At 49.7% G+C, this 19,205-nt stretch overlaps 1 protein-coding gene across 1 annotated transcript; it reads right to left on the bottom strand.

The window, feature by feature from the left end:
• Nucleotides 1-567: 567 nt before the first annotated feature.
• LOC136577996 (E3 ubiquitin/ISG15 ligase TRIM25-like) lies at nucleotides 568-2,151 on the bottom strand. The gene has a single exon (XM_066577904.1). The coding sequence runs from the start codon at nucleotides 2,149-2,151 to the stop codon at nucleotides 568-570; it is 1,584 nt and encodes a 527-aa protein (XP_066434001.1).
• Nucleotides 2,152-19,205: the final 17,054 nt, after the last annotated feature.

Genomic DNA, 19,205 nt, shown 5'->3' with positions numbered 1-19,205 from the left:
CCATAGAGGAGTTTAAAAGGGGACTTGATGTCTTTCTGGAGAGGGAGGATATTACAGGATATAAATCTTAGGTTAATTGTCAATCCGGGTATACAGGCAGGTAGGAACTATTGAGGGTTGATCCAGGGAATAGTCCGATTGCCATTAGGGAGTCGGGAAGGAATTTTTTCCCAAATGGGCTAATTGGCTTCTGCTCTTGGGGTTTTTTGCCTTCCTCTGGATCAACAACACAGGAGGATAAATAGGCTGGACTAGATGGACATTGTCTTCATTCAGCCTTACAAACTATGTTACTATGTTATCTCTTCAGTGCATTTCAAGACTCAACAGAGAGCGTTTGTCCCCAATCCAATTTGTGTTGATTTTTATAATATTGTACCATTGGGTTTAGTTTTTGGTGGAGCTTGGTCAAACCAAAGATATACCACGGAAGACATTATGTCTTTATGAAAATTTTATTTTTAAGAACAGAAAAAAAAACACCAACAGATGACAAACCAATGACGTTACTGAACAACAACCAAATAATTGAATAAGCATCTCACAAGGGGAAAGACCCTAGTATTTCTATAGAAGGACCTTAATCCAGGCTCCTTCATCTACATAAAACGCAGCATGTAAAGGTTCTTTGAAGTTGTCCATAAAGGTATGCAAATGTCGGTAGAGGTGTCGGTCCCAGTCACACAGCTCATAAAACGTCAGTTGACCGGCCTCATAATTTAGATATATTCCTATTACTTGTGAGCATTGTTCAAAAAGTAGAGATTGAGCCTTCGAGTTATGGGCGGACATGTACTTTGTTGTATATTTTCGTAAACACCAGGACTTATCATTGTCTCCAATCCCTGAATGTTTCCCATCTCTTTCGATACTGGCATAAGCCAGACCAATGTCCCATATTCCTTGGGTGCTGGTTTCGACTTCCCAGTATTGCTGTCCAAATGTGAAGCTATTGGTGCTTAAGACTTGATTGTACATGGTAAATCTTGATGGTAGCTCTGGACGGCCATGGTTCACATCAGAATCCGATACAATCTTCATGTCAGCTGAGATCTTAATCCTATTATGAGCTGTGTTTAAATCCATAATGATTGGCAAGACCCTACTTACAGAGATACACGTCTTAAGACTGGTCACAATTTCTGCTATGCCTTTGTGCAAAGTCTCGGAGATCAGACCCATGTTCAGATCACCCATGGCATAGGCATGCTCCCCATCTTTTTCTTCATTTTTATCCCCATCACACATATTGTCACTGTGCAATTCTTGTGCTTGTAAGATCAATATGGCATCTTTCTTGTTGACAATGTCTTGTATTCGAGAAATGTTCTGGGACAACTCCTCCTTCCTGGTCTCGAATTGTTGGACAACACCAGAAAATTTTGCCGAAATCTGGTCCGCTTGTCTGGAGATTTCAGACACGACTTCCATCTCTAAGAGTTCCAGCTCTTCCTTAAGATCCTTAAGCTGACCAGTGACCCTCTTGGTAAGAAAGTCCGCTTCCACGTGGACTTTTTTCATATGTTCCTTATACTTTAAGGCTGTTTTATCAGTCTCTGCTCTCTCGGAAATCAATTTGTCCATTAAGCTTCTCAATATTTTTTCCTTCTTTTCGGAGGCCATTTGTATCTCCTCAATCTGGTGTCCTCGATGTTCTCCAAATGCAAAGCATGATGTGCATACACAAGCGTTGTGATCTGCACAGAAATATTTCACCATCTTCTTGTGAGCAGAACAGATGACATTTTCCATTGAGGTCGTGGGCTCAATCAGAACGTGGTCCACTAGCTTGTTGTGGTTCCTTAAATGTTTTGCACAAAAAGATGTCTCGCACTGCAGACAGGTCTTAACAGCTGGATGGGAAAAATCACAATAAGAGCAGAGGATCTCAACCTCCACTTGCTCTGGATGGGTAGATATGAAATGCTTGGCGATGCTGCTTAGCTTCCTGTTCTTCTCCAAGGCCGGACGTTCCAGATACTTCTCTCTGCATTCAGGACAGGAGTAACCTCCAGATCCATCCTGTGTATCCAACACACTGATGATACACATGTGGCAGAAGTTGTGTCCACATCTTAAAAACACAGGATCCGAATAAGGGCTCAAGCAGATGGAGCAGGTAAGCTCCTCTAGTAGGTCGGCACATTCCATCCTGGAAGAGAAAGGAACAATGATCAATACTCAATATATTGTTAGTATAATGCACTCGGCTGTATATTCATTCATGGATTTAAAGAGAATGCCCTGAATCGGGGCAAAGCTATATAATTTTTGTTTTCTAAAAACACTGCCTCCGATATTTCAGCCTCATTCATTTTAATGGAGAGGAGCTGTAATACCAGATATGGCCCATGAACAAAAGAGGCACTGCTTCCAGTGAACAGAAAGAAGCCCCCCCCCCCCCTTCATTTCATTTCAAAGCATGGACAAACCTTTTAACGATTTTCTTCAGAACATATGACAATTTTTGGCACAGACTTTATGACATGAATGAACGGATGGAAGTGTAAGGAGGATCTCCTGAGCCCCATGTATTGCGGGTTCTATATTGTCCGCTGTTTCGTTAAAGCATAGCCTTAAAGCAGGGGCGTACCTAAAGGCCTAAGGGGCCCGGGTGCAAAAGTCCAGCTGGGCCCCCCCCCCCCCCCCCTCCTCTCCATCTGTACCCGTACCTATACCTAAACCGTGCTAATTTACAAACATGATGTAGCCCCTTGGCATAAGCCTTCCCATCAGGACTCCTTTCCTTGACTACGTAAAAACCTGTTGGTAATGTCTTAGGCTGCTTTCACACAGCCGCAAAAATTGCGTGAGATTTGTGCGTTGCAAGACGCACAAATCGCACATGAATATGAACCCCATTGTTTTGAATACAATCATACACAGGAGCGATGTTTTGTTTTTCTCTGCATCGCACGAGAATATGATGATGTGATGCGAGCTGGTTATAACACAACAACCCCTCACATCCATGTCACAGCACACGTTGGTGAGTGTGATAGGGGGCAGAGTTTCATGTCCCAATATCAGACTCACTTGTGTGAAATTAGCCTAAGGCCGGCTGCACACGGCTGGATTTGCATTGTGGAATATGGAGCGGGCATCCGCCTACGGATTCCGCAGCATGTACCACCCATAGCATGCTATGGTAAAGTGTTTTTTTCTCTACACGAGCGGAAAGCAATTGCGGTTTTCCACTCACGGAGGAAAAAGCATGGCATGCTGTATTTTAATGCATGTATATACCCAGGTTATACCAGCTATACATATATAATTATATACAGGAGGTATAACCTATACCAGCTGTACATATATAATTATATACAGGAGAGGTATAACCTATACCAGCCGTACATATATTTATATACAGGAGAGGTATAACCTATACCAGCTGCACATATATAATTATATACAGGAGACACACAGGTTACACCAGCATGGTACATATAGCTATATACAGGATGTGTATCCCCTTGTATATAGTGGTATGTCCCATGCTGGTGTAACCAGTGTATCTCTCGTGTGTGTGTGTATATATATATATATATATATATATATATATATATATATATATATATACACACACACACACACACACACACACACACACACACACACACACACACACACACAGGAGAGGTATATGTTATACCAGCTGCACATATATAATTATATACAGTAGATACACAGGTTACACCAGCATGGTCCATATCACCCCCCCCCCCAATCACACCCATTTGGATGAGATACAGCAGCCCCCCCCCCCCCAATCACACCCATTTGGATGAGATACCGCAGCCCCCCCTCCCCAATCACACCCATTTGGATGAGATACAGCAGCCACCCCCCCCCAATCACACCCATTTGGATGAGATACAGCAGCCCCCCCCCCCCCAATCACACCCATTTGGATGAGATACAGCAGCCCCCCCCCCCCCCAATCACACCCACTCGGATGAGATACAGCAGCCCCCCCCCCCCCAATCACACCCACTCGGATGAGATACAGCAGCCCCCCCCCCCCCAATCACACCCACTCGGATGAGATACAGCAGCCCCCCCCCCCCCAATCACACCCACTCGGATGAGATACAGCAGCCCCCCCCCCCCAATCACACCCACTCGGATGAGATACAGCAGCCCCCCCCCCCCCAATCACACCCACTCGGATGAGATACAGCAGCCCCCCCCCCCCCAATCACACCCACTCGGATGAGATACAGCAGCCCCCCCCCAATCACACCCACTCGGATGAGATACAGCAGCCCCCCCCCAATCACACCCACTCGGATGAGATACAGCAGCCCCCCCCAATCACACCCACTCGGATGAGATACAGCAGCCCCCCCCAATCACACCCACTCGGATGAGATACAGCAGCCCCCCCCAATCACACCCACTCGGATGAGATACAGCAGCCCCCCCCAATCACACCCACTCGGATGAGATACAGCAGCCCCCCCCAATCACACCCACTCGGATGAGATACAGCAGCCCCCCCCAATCACACCCACTCGGATGAGATACAGCAGCCCCCCCCAATCACACCCACTCGGATGAGATACAGCAGCCCCCCCCAATCACACCCACTCGGATGAGATACAGCAGCCCCCCCCAATCACACCCACTCGGATGAGATACAGCAGCCCCCCCCAATCACACCCACTCGGATGAGATACAGCAGCCCCCCCCAATCACACCCACTCGGATGAGATACAGCAGCCCCCCCCAATCACACCCACTCGGATGAGATACAGCAGCCCCCCCCAATCACACCCACTCGGATGAGATACAGCAGCCCCCCCCAATCACACCCACTCGGATGAGATACAGCAGCCCCCCCCAATCACACCCACTCGGATGAGATACAGCAGCCCCCCCCAATCACACCCACTCGGATGAGATACAGCAGCCCCCCCCAATCACACCCACTCGGATGAGATACAGCAGCCCCCCCAATCACACCCACTCGGATGAGATACAGCAGCCCGCCCCAATCACACCCACTCGGATGAGATACAGCAGCCCGCCCCAATCACACCCACTCGGATGAGATACAGCAGCCCGCCCCAATCACACCCACTCGGATGAGATACAGCAGCCCGCCCCAATCACACCCACTCGGATGAGATACAGCAGCCCGCCCCAATCACACCCACTCGGATGAGATACAGCAGCCCGCCCCAATCACACCCACTCGGATGAGATACAGCAGCCCGCCCCAATCACACCCACTCGGATGAGATACAGCAGCCCGCCCCAATCACACCCACTCGGATGAGATACAGCAGCCCGCCCAAATCACACCCACTCGGATGAGATACAGCAGCCCGCCCAAATCACACCCACTCGGATGAGATACAGCAGCCCGCCCCAATCACACCCACTCGGATGAGATACAGCAGCCCGCCCCAATCACACCCACTCGGATGAGATACAGCAGCCCGCCCCAATCACACCCACTCGGATGAGATACAGCAGCCCGCCCCAATCACACCCACTCGGATGAGATACAGCAGCCCGCCCCAATCACACCCACTCGGATGAGATACAGCAGCCCGCCCCAATCACACCCACTCGGATGAGATACAGCAGCCCGCCCCAATCACACCCACTCGGATGAGATACAGCAGCCCGCCCCAATCACACCCACTCGGATGAGATACAGCAGCCCGCCCCAATCACACCCACTCGGATGAGATACAGCAGCCCGCCCCAATCACACCCACTCGGATGAGATACAGCAGCCCGCCCCAATCACACCCACTCGGATGAGATACAGCAGCCCGCCCCAATCACACCCACTCGGATGAGATACAGCAGCCCGCCCCAATCACACCCACTCGGATGAGATACAGCAGCCCGCCCCAATCACACCCACTCGGATGAGATACAGCAGCCCGCCCCAATCACACCCACTCGGATGAGATACAGCAGCCCGCCCCAATCACACCCACTCGGATGAGATACAGCAGCCCGCCCCAATCACACCCACTCGGATGAGATACAGCAGCCCGCCCCAATCACACCCACTCGGATGAGATACAGCAGCCCGCCCCAATCACACCCACTCGGATGAGATACAGCAGCCCGCCCCAATCACACCCACTCGGATGAGATACAGCAGCCCGCCCCAATCACACCCACTCGGATGAGATACAGCCGCCCGTCCCAATCACACCCACTCGGATGAGATACAGCAGCCCCCCTCCCATTGCACACACTCGGATGAGATACAGCCGGGTAACTCCCCCCCCAATCACACACACTCGGATTAGATACAGCAGCCCCCCGTCGCATACACTCAGATTAGATACAGCAGGCCCCCATCACATACACTCGGATTAGATACAGCAGCACATATTGCATACATGTGGATTAGATACAGCAGCCCATATCACATACACTTGGATTAGATACAGCAGCCCACATCACATACACTTGGGTTAGATACAGTTCCCTAGCAGGCAGTATCACACATGATGGGTTTGGATACCTGCAGCAGTTTAGCCAGTAACTTGTGTCTCTACCATCAGTGCGGCCAGCAAGCCCTGAACGCTCAATTATATTCACCTGACACACCCTGAGGGATCATGGGAAATGTAGTCCTTACCCCAATCTCCTGCACCCAGGAGTCAGTTCTGGTTTGCTCCCAGTATGGCCTCCCTCACACTGGAGGCTTTTTACCCCGGCATTTCGGATTCTCCCATTGATTTAACACCCGCCAATCTCCAGTGCGGTAAACGGGCGCGTGTGAAACATTTTATATGAAGTGAGAAGTTTACATTTTCCGTTCTGTACAGTGAATGTGAGCGAGCGAATGATCGCTATTTAAACGTAACGATGGATTTTATGTATAGAATTAACGAAGAGCAAACAAACTATCATTGGTTGTTCGATCGTCCGCCATGCTGAACAATCATCCTTCAAATTCGCACTTTCCAATGATTTTTTGAACGATAATCGTTCGTGTTAATGGGCCCTAAGGGCAAAATCCGCAGCATTTCTGTATCAAAAGCCGCGTCAGAATCTGCGCCAGTGACTGTGGTTAGGATACCGCTCAGCGCTCCCCTCACCTCCAATACTTCGTGCTGCCAGCCCCAAGAGCGCAGTGCATTCAGCCACCGCTACTGAGCTTCACCGCCACTGGTCAGATGATGTGGAAGTGGCGTCACCTGCCCGGCAGCAGCGGCAGCGCTCACTAGCGGTTACCGGCTGACGGGATGCACTGTGCTCTTGGGGCTGACATCACAGCGTATTAGAGGTGAGCGGAGCGCGGTGCGGGCCGGACTCTGCTGCAGGTACACAGCTGATCCCCGCCACAACCTGGACCGGCGGTGCGGACGGTGACGCAGCATCTGATGTGGAGACGCTGCAGATTTTACAGAAATTTCCCCTGTTGAAATGCGCCGCACTTCCGCTACGTGTGACCGCAGCCCGCGGGGGATTCACACCGTGTGTCATTGTATGCCATGAAGGAATCCGCCGCACTTCCGCTACGTGTGACCGCAGCCCGCGGGGGATTCACACCATGTGTCATTGTATGCCATGAAGGAATCCGCCACAACAGCCGTATTGTAAAACACCAAGAGACACCAAAAGCTGAGTGATTTCTGGCTCGGTGCCCTGTCAGCGGGCACGTCTACATGGGACGATGATTGCCTGAATTCACTGTTTCCAATGGGAACAAAAAAAATGTGTTCATGCCGCCTGCAATTTTAGACGTAATTCTGCTATTTTTGTGCCACTGATTCCGGAGATATCATCCATTCAGTCCTGGGAGCTCGTGAAGTTTTTGAGATATTCCTCATAGCATTATGTATTTTTGTTATATTTCCTTTATTTTCCTGCCAACATTTGCTCATTATTAGGGCTTCTTCAGACGGGCGTATATCGGTGGGGTTTTCACGCCCGGCGGATATACGCTGTCCTTCTGTGCAAGCGGAGGAGGCGGGCCTGGCTGGGAGCAGTGCACTCTGCCCTCTCTCCGCCCCTCACCACTGCTTGCAATGGGAGGGCTGGGACGGAGGCGGAGCTAAGCCAGCCATATCCCCTTGCAGCGTATATCGGCCGGGCGTGAAAACCCGGCTGATATACGCCTGTCTGAATAAGCCCTTAGGGTGGTTTCGCCTGATGTGATAGTCAGTAAATAAGCAGATTAGGAAAGCAATGATTTTGATGATTTCCTTCCCATTAGCGATGTTTTCACTGATGCGATGTTGCGAGAACAAAAAATTGCGGCATGCTCCATCTTTTTGTGATGTGCGATTTTTTTAATCACCCATGTTTCCCTATGGAGGCTTCTTTTTATCGCATCGCAACAAACGTGCGCTGCCATGTGATATTAACATTAGATAGTCCTAGTGGCTTATGCAATAAAAAAACATTTAAATTGCACAATATTCTTTAATGGCGGCAGCGATCGATGCGAGATTATTCTTTAAAAAAGCATCTTTGCTGAAGCAGGTAAATTGGATGGAACACAAATCCTGGAACTCATGAAAGACCGGCATTTCCAAGCTTCAGTGGACACCTTCGTGGCGCGGTCGTTCTTTTGTACGGCTGTAAAGCGTTTCCTTGGGAACTACAGGGTGGAGCGCGGTAATTTGCTAATTTGGGAGTGAAATAAAAAAATAATGAACTTGTAAAAACTTTATTTTATATTTTATTTACATTGAACAGTAGTGGAATTTACAAATTATTTGGTTTTAAATATTGTATCTGGCAAATGTTGCCCTTCGCTATCCACACACTGCTGCATACGTTTTCTGAAGTTCTCATGCACTCTTTCAAGCATGTCGACTGGTATTCTGGCAATCTCAGCGTCAATATTGTTCCTTAGGTATTCCAGGGTGTTGGGACGGTTTCAATACACCTTAGACTTCAGGTAACCCCAAAGGAAAAAATCGCATGGGGCTAAGTCTGGTGAGCGTGCCGGCCAGTTAAGATCACCCCTCAGAGAGATAAGCTGTTCAGGAAACGTTTGCCTCAAAAAATTCATGGTAACTCTCGCTGTGTGCAGTGGCACCATCTTGTTGAAACCATGTATCCTCTAATTGCATTGCCTCGAGTGCTGGCTGGAAAAAATCCTGCAGCATAGTTAAGTAACGTTCGGAATTCACAGTTGCCGGAAAAAAGTAAGGGCCAATGATGCCTACTGGTGATAAGGCGCACCACACAGTGACGCGGTCCGAATGCAGAGGTCTCTGGTGAACTTCTCTGGGGTCGCTCCAGTACCGCATGTTTGGTTTGTTTACACACCCACTGAGGTGAAAATGTGCCTCATCAGAAAAGAACACAATTGCGTCACGAGGTATGGTTGCAAGCATGTCTTCACAAGATGTTCGTCGTGTAACATAATCCTGTGCTGACAATTGTTGGACCACGCACATTTTATACGGGTGAAAATTCAGTTCACTATGAAGAATCCGGTGGAGAGAAGGCCGCAAACTCTGGTGAACTTGTGGAGAGTACGCTCACTTCTGTTCCTGAACACTTGGGTATAACATGAGCATCAGATCGGATTTCCAGATTGTCTTGGTGATGTAAGGGATGAACAGTGGGATCGGTGAAATAAGGACAATGGAAGAACAGGACTGCGGACGATGGGATACACATATGATGGCGGACTACTGGTGACCGTGGAAGAACAGGACTGCGGACGATAGGATACACATATGATGGCGGACTACTGGTGACCATTGAAGAACAGTACTGCGAACGATGGGATACGTATATTATGGCGGACTACTGGTAACCATTGAAGAACAGGACTGTGGACGATGGGATACACATATGATGGCGGACTACTGGTGACCGTGGAAGAACAGGACTGCGGATGATGGGATACACATATGATGGCGGACTACTGGTGACCGTGGAAGAACAGGACTGCGGACGATAGGATACACATATAATGGCGGACTACTGGTGACCATTGAAGAACAGTACTGCGAACGATGGGATACGTATATGATGGCGGACTACTGGTAACCATTGAAGAACAGGACTGTGGACGATGGGATACACATATGATGGCGGACTACTGGTGACCGTGGAAGAACAGGACTGCGAATGATGGGATACACATATGATGGCGGACTACTGGTGACCGTGGAAGAACAGGACTGCGGACGATGGGATACACATACGACGATGGACTACTGGTGACCGTGGAAGAACAGGACTGCGGACGATGGGATACACATATGATGGTGGACTACTGGTGACCGTGGAAGAACAGGACTGCAGATGATGGGATACACATATGATGGCGGACTACTGGTGACCATTGAAGAACAGTACTGCGAACGATGGGATACGTATATGATGGCGGACTACTGGTAACCATTGAAGAACAGGACTGTGGACGATGGGATACACATATGATGGCGGACTACTGGTGACCGTGGAAGAACAGGACTGCGGATGATGGGATACACATATGATGGCGGACTACTGGTGACCGTGGAAGAACAGGACTGCGGACCATGGGATACACATATGACGATGGACTACTGGTGACCGTGGAAGAACAGGACTGCGGACGATGGGATACACATATGATGGCGGACCACTGGTGACCGTGGAGGAACAGGACTACAGATGACAGGATACGCATATGATGGCGGACTACTGGTGACCGTGAAAAAACAGGACTGCGGACGATGGGATACACATATGATGGTGGACTACTTGTGACCGTGGAAGAACAGGACTGCGGATGATGAAACACACATATGATGGCGGAATACTGGTGACCGTGGAAGAACAGGACTGCGGACGATGGGATACACATATGATGGCGGACTACTGGTGACCGTGGAAAAACAGGACTGCAGATGACGGGATACGCATATGATGGCGGACTACTGGTGACCGTGGAAGAACAGGACTGCGAATGATGGGATACGTATATGATGGCGGAATACTGGTGACCATGGAAGAACAGGACTGCGGACGATGGGATACACATATGATGGCGGACTACTGGTGACCGTGGAAGAACAGGACTGCGAATGATGGGATACGCATATGATGGTGGACTTCTGGTGACTGTGGAAGAACAGGACTGCGAATGATGGGATACGTATATGATGGCGGAATACTGGTGACCATGGAAGAACAGGACTGCTGACGATGGGATACACATATGATGGCAGACTACTGGTGACCGTGGAAAAACAGGACTGCAGATGACGGGATACGCATATGATGGCGGACTACTGGTGACCGTGGAAGAACAGGACTGCGAATGATGGGATACGCATATGATGGCGGACTTCTGGTGACCGTGGAGGAACAGGACTGCAGAATATGGGACACGCATATGATGGCGGACTACTGGTGACCGTGGAAGAACAGGACTGCGGACGATGGGATACACATATGATGGCGGACTACTGGTGACCGTGGAAGAACAGGACTGCGAATGATGGGATACGCATATGATGGCGGACTTCTGGTGACCGTGGAGGAACAGGACTGCAGAATATGGGATACGCATATGATGGCGGGCTACTGGTGACCGTGGAAGAACAGGACTGCGGACGATGGGATACACATATGATGGCGGACTACTGGTGACCGTGGAAGAACAGGACTGCGGATGATGGGATACACATATGATGGCGGACTACTGGTGACCGTGGAAGAACAGGACTGCGAATGATGGGATACGCATATGATGGCGGACTTCTGGTGACCGTGGAGGAACAGGACTGCAGAATATGGGATACGCATATGATGGCGGGCTACTGGTGACCGTGGAAGAACAGGACTGCGGACGATGGGATACACATATGATGGCGGACTACTGGTGACTATTAAAGAACAGGACTGCGGATGATGGGATACACATATGATGGCAGACTACTGGTGACCGTGGAAAAACAGGACTGCAGATGACGGGATACACATATGATGGCGGACTACTGGTGACCATTAAAGAACAGGACTGCGGATGATGGGATACACATATGATGGCAGACTACTGGTGACCATTAAAGAACAGGACTGCGGATGATGGGATACACGTATGATGGCGGACTACTGGTGACCGTGGAAGAACAGCACTGCAGACGATGGGATACACGTATGATGGCGGACTACTGGTGACCGTGGAGGAACAGGACTGCGAACGATGGGATACACATATGATGGCGGACTACTGGTCACCGTGGAAGAACAGCACTGCGGACGATGGGATACACATATGATGGCCGACTACTGGTGACCGTGGAAGAACAGGACTGCGAACGATGGGATACGCATATGATGGCGGACTACTGGTGACCGTGGAAGAACAGGACTGCGGACGATGGGATACACATATGATGGCGGACTACTGGTCACCGTGGAAGAACAGCACTGCGGACGATGGGATACACATATGATGGCGGACTACTGGTGACCGTGGAAGAACAGGACTGCGGACGATGGGATACACATATGATGGCGGACTACTGGTCACCGTGGAAGAACAGCACTGCGGACGATGGGATACACATATGATGGCGGACTACTGGTGACCGTGGAAGAACAGGACTGCGAACGATGGGATACGCATATGATGGCGGACTACTGGTGACCGTGGAAGAACAGGACTGCGGACGATGGGATACACATATGATGGCGGACTACTGGTGACCGTGGAAAAACAGGACTGCAGATGACGGGATACGCATATGATGGCAGACTACTGGTGACCGTGGAGGAACAGGACTGCGAACGATGGGATACGCATATGATGGCGGACTACTGGTGGCCGTGGAAGAACAGGACTGCGAACGATGGGATACACATATGATGGCGGACTACTGGTGACCGTGGAGGAACAGGACTGCGGACGATAGGATACACGTGATGGCGGATTAGATTTAGATGCGACTCTCTAACAGACTTTGTAAATCAATTCTACAATTCAGATAAGATCTCTGCTTGCAACCACTGAATTGAAACATAATGGGGGGGACTTATAAAGAGAAAATGGGTAAAAAAAAGCTTTAACTTTTGGCACGTGTGTCGCTTGCGCAAAAAATTGTGACGCTTTCAGATTTTTGCCAAGGTGCTTTCACATAGGTGAAATTATTCCGCCAGGACGCACCACAAGATGTAGCGTAAGCCGCCGCTGGAGGATTCTGCACCTAAGCCTGCAGGTCTAACTGCGGATTCTGATGCAGAGCTGCAGGCGGATAGAAGGCCAATTGCAGTTGTGCATCAAAGTCCACAGGTAGCCTGGCGCTGTCTGGTGTGTAATGTACAGCGTGTTGTGGGCATCTTATGGGGTAATTCCGTCTGTGTAAACGTGCCCTAAACAAAACTAAACTGGGTGTGGCTTGTCCGCAGGGGCGTGGCCACCTGGTCTTGACAGATCCATTTATGTTAAGCCTGAAACTGGCGTAATTACCCCAGAAATCTGCTTACGGCTGGTGAAGAGGGACACGTGTTGTATGTAGTTGTTTTGTATGTTTTGCTCAGTTAGATATGTTATGATACGGTAACGGGTTTAGTGTTGATGTTATAGCGCCCCCTGGCGTTTGAATTACACACTAGGATGCTTGTGGGGAGGCGGGTAGACAGGATGGTGGTCAGGTGGATGTTGGTACAGCTCTTCCGAGGCTCGGTATATATGGTGGCATTTTGTTATCGTCTGATCTAGAAGTTAGACAAACAAGGCTGCTTAAGGAAGACGGTCTCTGTTCCTTCGGGAGACCGCGGAGACTTCAGCTGTCACTCCAGTTCGAGGTTGGCCTCCATCTGAGCTCTTGGCCTGCGGCCTAGTTGGCATACTGTGTCTGGATTCATGTGTCCTGGGGCCTGAGAGACCACCATCACGGCCGCCACCCTGGGAGCGGCAGTTAGGCCCATGTGGTGGAGTGAGCAGCCGTACTATCTGGCACCGCGTTAGCGGTTATTAGTAAGTTAGCATATCCTCTGATCTACGGCAAGGACTATGTGTGGTTTTGGTGACATTACTTGTTCAAGAACTTTACTCACACGTAGCGAGCGATTTTGAGAATTGAGTCTGTCACATTTTGGACCCATTGTACGACAAGAAGCTGACTGACACGGCTAGAAGCCATGTTTGAATTTTCCTGCAGCTGCATTCACATCTGCGCCGGAACCTCCGTCACAGATCCAGCACAAAATACCGCGGCGTGCAGCTCTTCCGCTAAGATGCTGTCAGCAGAGCGGAGACTGAACAAACCACATTATAGTCGATGGAGTCCGATCTTAGCTTGTTTCGGTTAAGACCCTTTCTTGCTCCTGAAGTGGAGCAAAAAAACAGAACCGCCGCCCCCGATGTGAAAGCAGCCTTAAGGCCCATTCAGACACAACGATTATCGCTCAAGCGACTTTTGAGCAATAATCGTTGTGTTATTTATAGCGCAATATGATCGCTCAAGATAAGCAATCACCTTGTGCTGCCAGCGGAGGACGCAGAAGACAAGCTCCGAGCGCCCGGCTGACATACAGCTGAGCGCTTGGAGCGGAGGATACAGAAGACAGGCGTGGTGTCCCCGCTTGCCTCCTGCATTCAGCTGTTTCCTGCACAGAGCGCTCGGCTGTATAACAGCTGGGCGCTCCGTGCAGAGGATGCAGAAGACAAGCAGGGCCGCTTGTCTTCTGCATCCAGATGTTTTTTGCTGTTATACAGCCGAGCGCTCCATGCCGGCTATGGAGAGATGAGCTGGATTGCTCTGTTCTTCATACCCCGCCTGTTATCGGGGAGCAGGATACAGCTGAAGCAATAGTATCAGCTGTATCCCGCTGTGAATCCCTCATAAAGCTCATCGTTGTCTTTCAGCACGCTGAGAGACAATGATTAGTGACGGGATAACGAAAACTGGACGATGTCAGTGCAATTACACACAGCGATTATCACTCAAAAGACGGCTTTTGAGCGATAATCTGTGTGTCTAAATGGGCCTTTACTCACCCGATTGGTCTAAAGCCCAGTGCAGCTCTGTTACCGGACGGTGACCACCAACACATGAGGACCTGCAGATGTGGAGTTTGACTGGGGAGCAGTTATGTGATCGGGAGCACCTGCCACTGCCCCTAAGGTAAGACCCCCATCTCCTGCATGCAAGGATCCCCCTTTCTAGCTGAGTAGCCCCCTTATACAGGTATATTTCTGTGCAGGCTCACGGACGGCTTGAGATGTGTCTCTTTATACCGGGGACCATGGAAATTATCCTGACACCGCACTATTATCAAAGCTGTCTGACAGGAAATCTGTCCTTGTTACCCCTAGCAACCAATCACAGCGCAGCTTTCATTTCTTATACTGCTGAGGTAAAATAAAAGCGGTGCTGTGATTGGTTGCCATTTCTTATACTGCTGAGGTAAAATAAAAGCTGCACTGTGATTGGTTGTTATGTATTATACCGCTGAGGTAACATGAAAGCTGTGCTGTGATTGGTTGCTATTTCTTACACTGCTGAGGTAACATGAACGCTGCGCTGTGATTGGCTGCTATGGGCAACAGAGGTTTTCAACAAAGAGTGTGGTGCTGGCCTACCTTTCCATGGCCGCTCTGTACATTATACACCTCTTACTCCAAGGGGGATTATATTAAGACCGACATATAAAACATCAGTCTCTTATGCAGTATAGTGACTAACGCAGCTGCATGGGACTGAGGGTGGGGTGCTAATAGGATAATAGCGAGATTAGCTGGGGGTGGAGTTAAGACAGGAAGAGAAGAGGAGAAGACATGAAGAAGACCAGAAGAAGCTACACGAGGGAGGAAGAGGACGGAGCCGGACAAGACGGAGTGAGGAGCACATTGAAAGGAATTGAGAGATCAAGAGCGAAAGAGAAAAAAAGAGAAGAAAACCGTGCGACAGACCAGCAGAAGACAGAACGAGGAGCGAAGATCGCAAGACGGATACGAGCGGGGGAAGGACCGGCAAGAGAATGCGAGTCAAAATGGAGGATCTGCGTGCGAAAATCCAGGCGGCAGTGTTACAGGACGGCACCGGGTGGCTCGAGGACCTTCTATCAAGTTGCAGGTCGGCCGGGGATGCGGCGGGTCCAGCGGAAGCCAATGCGCTGCAGAGTAGAGCCGGTGAAGACATCACAGAGGAGCAGGAACATTCGCGGGCAGGCCGCAGCGTAGGAAGCAACCCCTGGCAAGACTTAGCCCTGGCCCGGCCACCAAGCGTCACGGCCGAAGATCAAGCCGTTAGATAACATAGAGCTAGTGAAAGAAAAACTGCTTAAGGAAGTTGAGCTGGGCCATATGGCCGGCCCTTTCGAGGAACCGTCATTTACGAACCTGCACGTGTCCTTTGGGTTTGGTACCTAAGAAGGAAACCGGTAAGTTCCGCTTGATCTACCATCTATCGTTTCCAGTCGGAGGTTCCGTCAATGATGGCAAATCAAAAGAACAGGCGGCGGTCACTTACACGTCTTTTGATTGCGCTGTTCGCTTGGTTCGATCGGCGGGAAGGGGAGCGCAACTAGCGAAAACAGATATCGAGTCCGCTTTTCGCTTCTTGCCAGTCCACCCCGATTGTTTTCATCTACTTGGATGTCGTGTTGACAATCAATTTTTCATCGATATGTGCCTGCTCATGGGATGCTCAATATCATGCTATTATTTTGAATTGTTTAGTTCTTTCTTGGAGTGTTTACTCAAGTATGAGACAGGCATCCCATCGGTGATACATTACTTGGATGATTTCCTGTTCGTTGGCACTGAGACGTCAGGTGATTGCGGTTTTTTGCTCAACACTTTTCGGTCCCTCATGCGTAGGGCGGGGGTCCCATAATCTGAAGAGAAAACCATGGGCCCAGTAACGCGAATCACTTTTCTTGGGATCGAGATCGACTAGGAAGAATTGATTTTCAGATTGCAGCAGTCAGTCAATGAAGTGGCTAGTTGCAAAAAGGTCACTCTGCGCCAGATTCAAGTGCTGTCAGGCCTGCTCAATTTTGCGTGCAAGGTCATTCCCATGGGTCGGGTCTTCTCCAGAAGACTAACTCTGGTGACTGTGGGGGTCCGCGAACCCCACCATTTCGTTCGAGTGACGCAAGGGATGAGAGTAGACCTGCATATATGGAAAGTGTTTTTACACTCTTTCAACGGGCAGGTCGTGTGCCCGAAGGAGGATGTGGTAGGCAGCGACATCAGTTTGTTCGCGAATGCGGCCGGTTCGGGAGGCTTCGGAGTTATTTTTAATAATCACTGGTGCAGGGAACTCTGGCCAGGGACATGGTTGGAAAAAGAATGGACTAAAAATATTACTCTTTTGGAATTTTTTCCGTTGGTGGTTGCATTGGAGGTATGGAATGCAGAGTTACAGGACTGTAAGATTTGTTTTTGGTCGGAAAACGCGGCGGTTGCTCAAACGATTAACAAACAGTCCTCGGCTTCCCCGCCAGTATTGGCATTGTTGAGACAAGTGGTTCTGAGATGCCTTCAAAATAATATTTATTTACGAGCTAAACATGTGCCAGTTTGTGACAACGGAGCGGCTGATGCACACTCTCGTTCACAGATGGAGTTGTTCAGGGAACGGCCCCCACAGGCAGATGCCAAGGGGGTACGGTGCCCTCCTTTCTTATGGAGTCTGGCAGAACAGAGTTGCTGACGCTGGTGGAGGCATTGGTCACGGTTGCGACCTGGAAGAGTTACAACTCAATTTGGTCATCTTGGTTAACGTTGGCAGGACGACGCGTGGCGGAGGGCGAAAGGGCGCGTTCGGCCACGTTAGACATGTTAACAGCTTTACGGGTAAAACGGTTGTCGGTCGGAGTAGCCAAAAAACACTTATCGGGAGTAGCCTTATTATTAAAATTACACGGTAAAGCGGACATCACTAAGGATTTCGTTTTTCGGCAGATAATACGGGGTTGGTAAAAGGACAAGACTCGGGTCGACACGCGGCGCCCCATTAACGAAACTAAGAGGTTTTAGAAAGTGTATGCATAAACAGTTCGGAGACGTTATTGTTCAGAACGGTGTTTTTGTTGGCCTTTTTTGCAGCTTTACGGATTGGAGAGCTAGTTCCAGCCAGTAAAAATAAAACTGGAGGATTGCGCCATAACGATGTAACTTTTGCGGACGGATCCCTGCGGATATGTGTTAGGAAATCAAAAACAGATATTTATGGCAGAGGCGAATGGTTAGCTAGCGGTAGGCTGGGCTCCAAGTGGTGCCCGGTCGACACGGTCCTGTCTTATATGAGCTCGCGCAACCCTTGCGAACAATTTTTGGTACACTCATGGGGACTCCCTCTCACTCGCTTCCAGTTTACGGAGGTTTTCCGTTCAGCATTACGCAAGGCAGGTATGGACGCGTCCGAGTTTGGAACGCACTCTTTCAGAATAGGTGCTACGAACATGACCGAAGCGCATGGCATGCACGAGGACAAGCTGAAACGGCTGGGCAGTTAGAAGTCACAGGCCTATAAGTCGTATGTTAGGCCTGACCTAATATTAGAGTGATCCGTTGTTGTGTTGCAGTACAGTCGATGTTTGTTGCGTGGTTTTTCGGTTATTTTTCCTGGTACGGGGTTTTTTCCTTGTTTTTCCTTTGTTTTAGTTACGGAACCGTGGAAAGTTTGGATTATTGGACATTCTTTCGTTTATTGGGCAGAAAAGAGGGCAGCAACTCGGCCATTAGGAAGAAACTTAGGGATGGCAGGAACAGTGGTGAATTGGCACGGAGTTCGAGGCCTGCAATGGTCCAGGTTGCTGCAAATCGTGACGAGGATCAGCAGGTGGACCCCCCGGAAAGTTATTTTGGTCGTGCACGCCGGGGGGGGGGGGGGGGACGGACGACGACCTAGGCAAGATAAAAATGGGCGACTTGTTCGTCTTGATGAAACAGGATATGCTTCGATTCAGGGAGTGTTTTCAGGAATTCATTCTGGTTTGGTCCGACATTGTCGCTAGGAGATGTTGGAGAGGAGCCAGAGACCCGGAAGCGATTGACAACGTGCGAAAGGTGGTTAACCTGAGGATGTCCAAGTTTGTACAATCCCTTGTGGGGATCGCGATCCGCCACTGGGAGTTGGGGGACAGAGAAAGAGGTGCTTTGAGAGACGATGGAGTGCACCTTAACGAGGTGGGACTTGACACGTTTTTATCAGAACTGCAAGATGGAGTGGAAGCGGCATTAGCTCGGGTCGGTGGGGTGGGGCGGAATGCGCCGTAGGTAATACGGCGCATGCCGTGTGGCCTTGAACTTT

Source organism: Eleutherodactylus coqui, chromosome 8, assembly GCF_035609145.1.
Source record: "Eleutherodactylus coqui strain aEleCoq1 chromosome 8, aEleCoq1.hap1, whole genome shotgun sequence".
NCBI lineage: Eukaryota > Metazoa > Chordata > Amphibia > Anura > Eleutherodactylidae > Eleutherodactylus > Eleutherodactylus coqui.
This window is presented reverse-complemented; position numbering and strand designations above follow the sequence as displayed.

What these genes read in the sequence shown, in the direction of transcription:
- LOC136577996 (XM_066577904.1), bottom strand. Translation starts at nt 2,151, where the DNA reads ATGGAATGTGCCGACCTACTAGAGGAGCTTACCTGCTCCATCTGCTTG.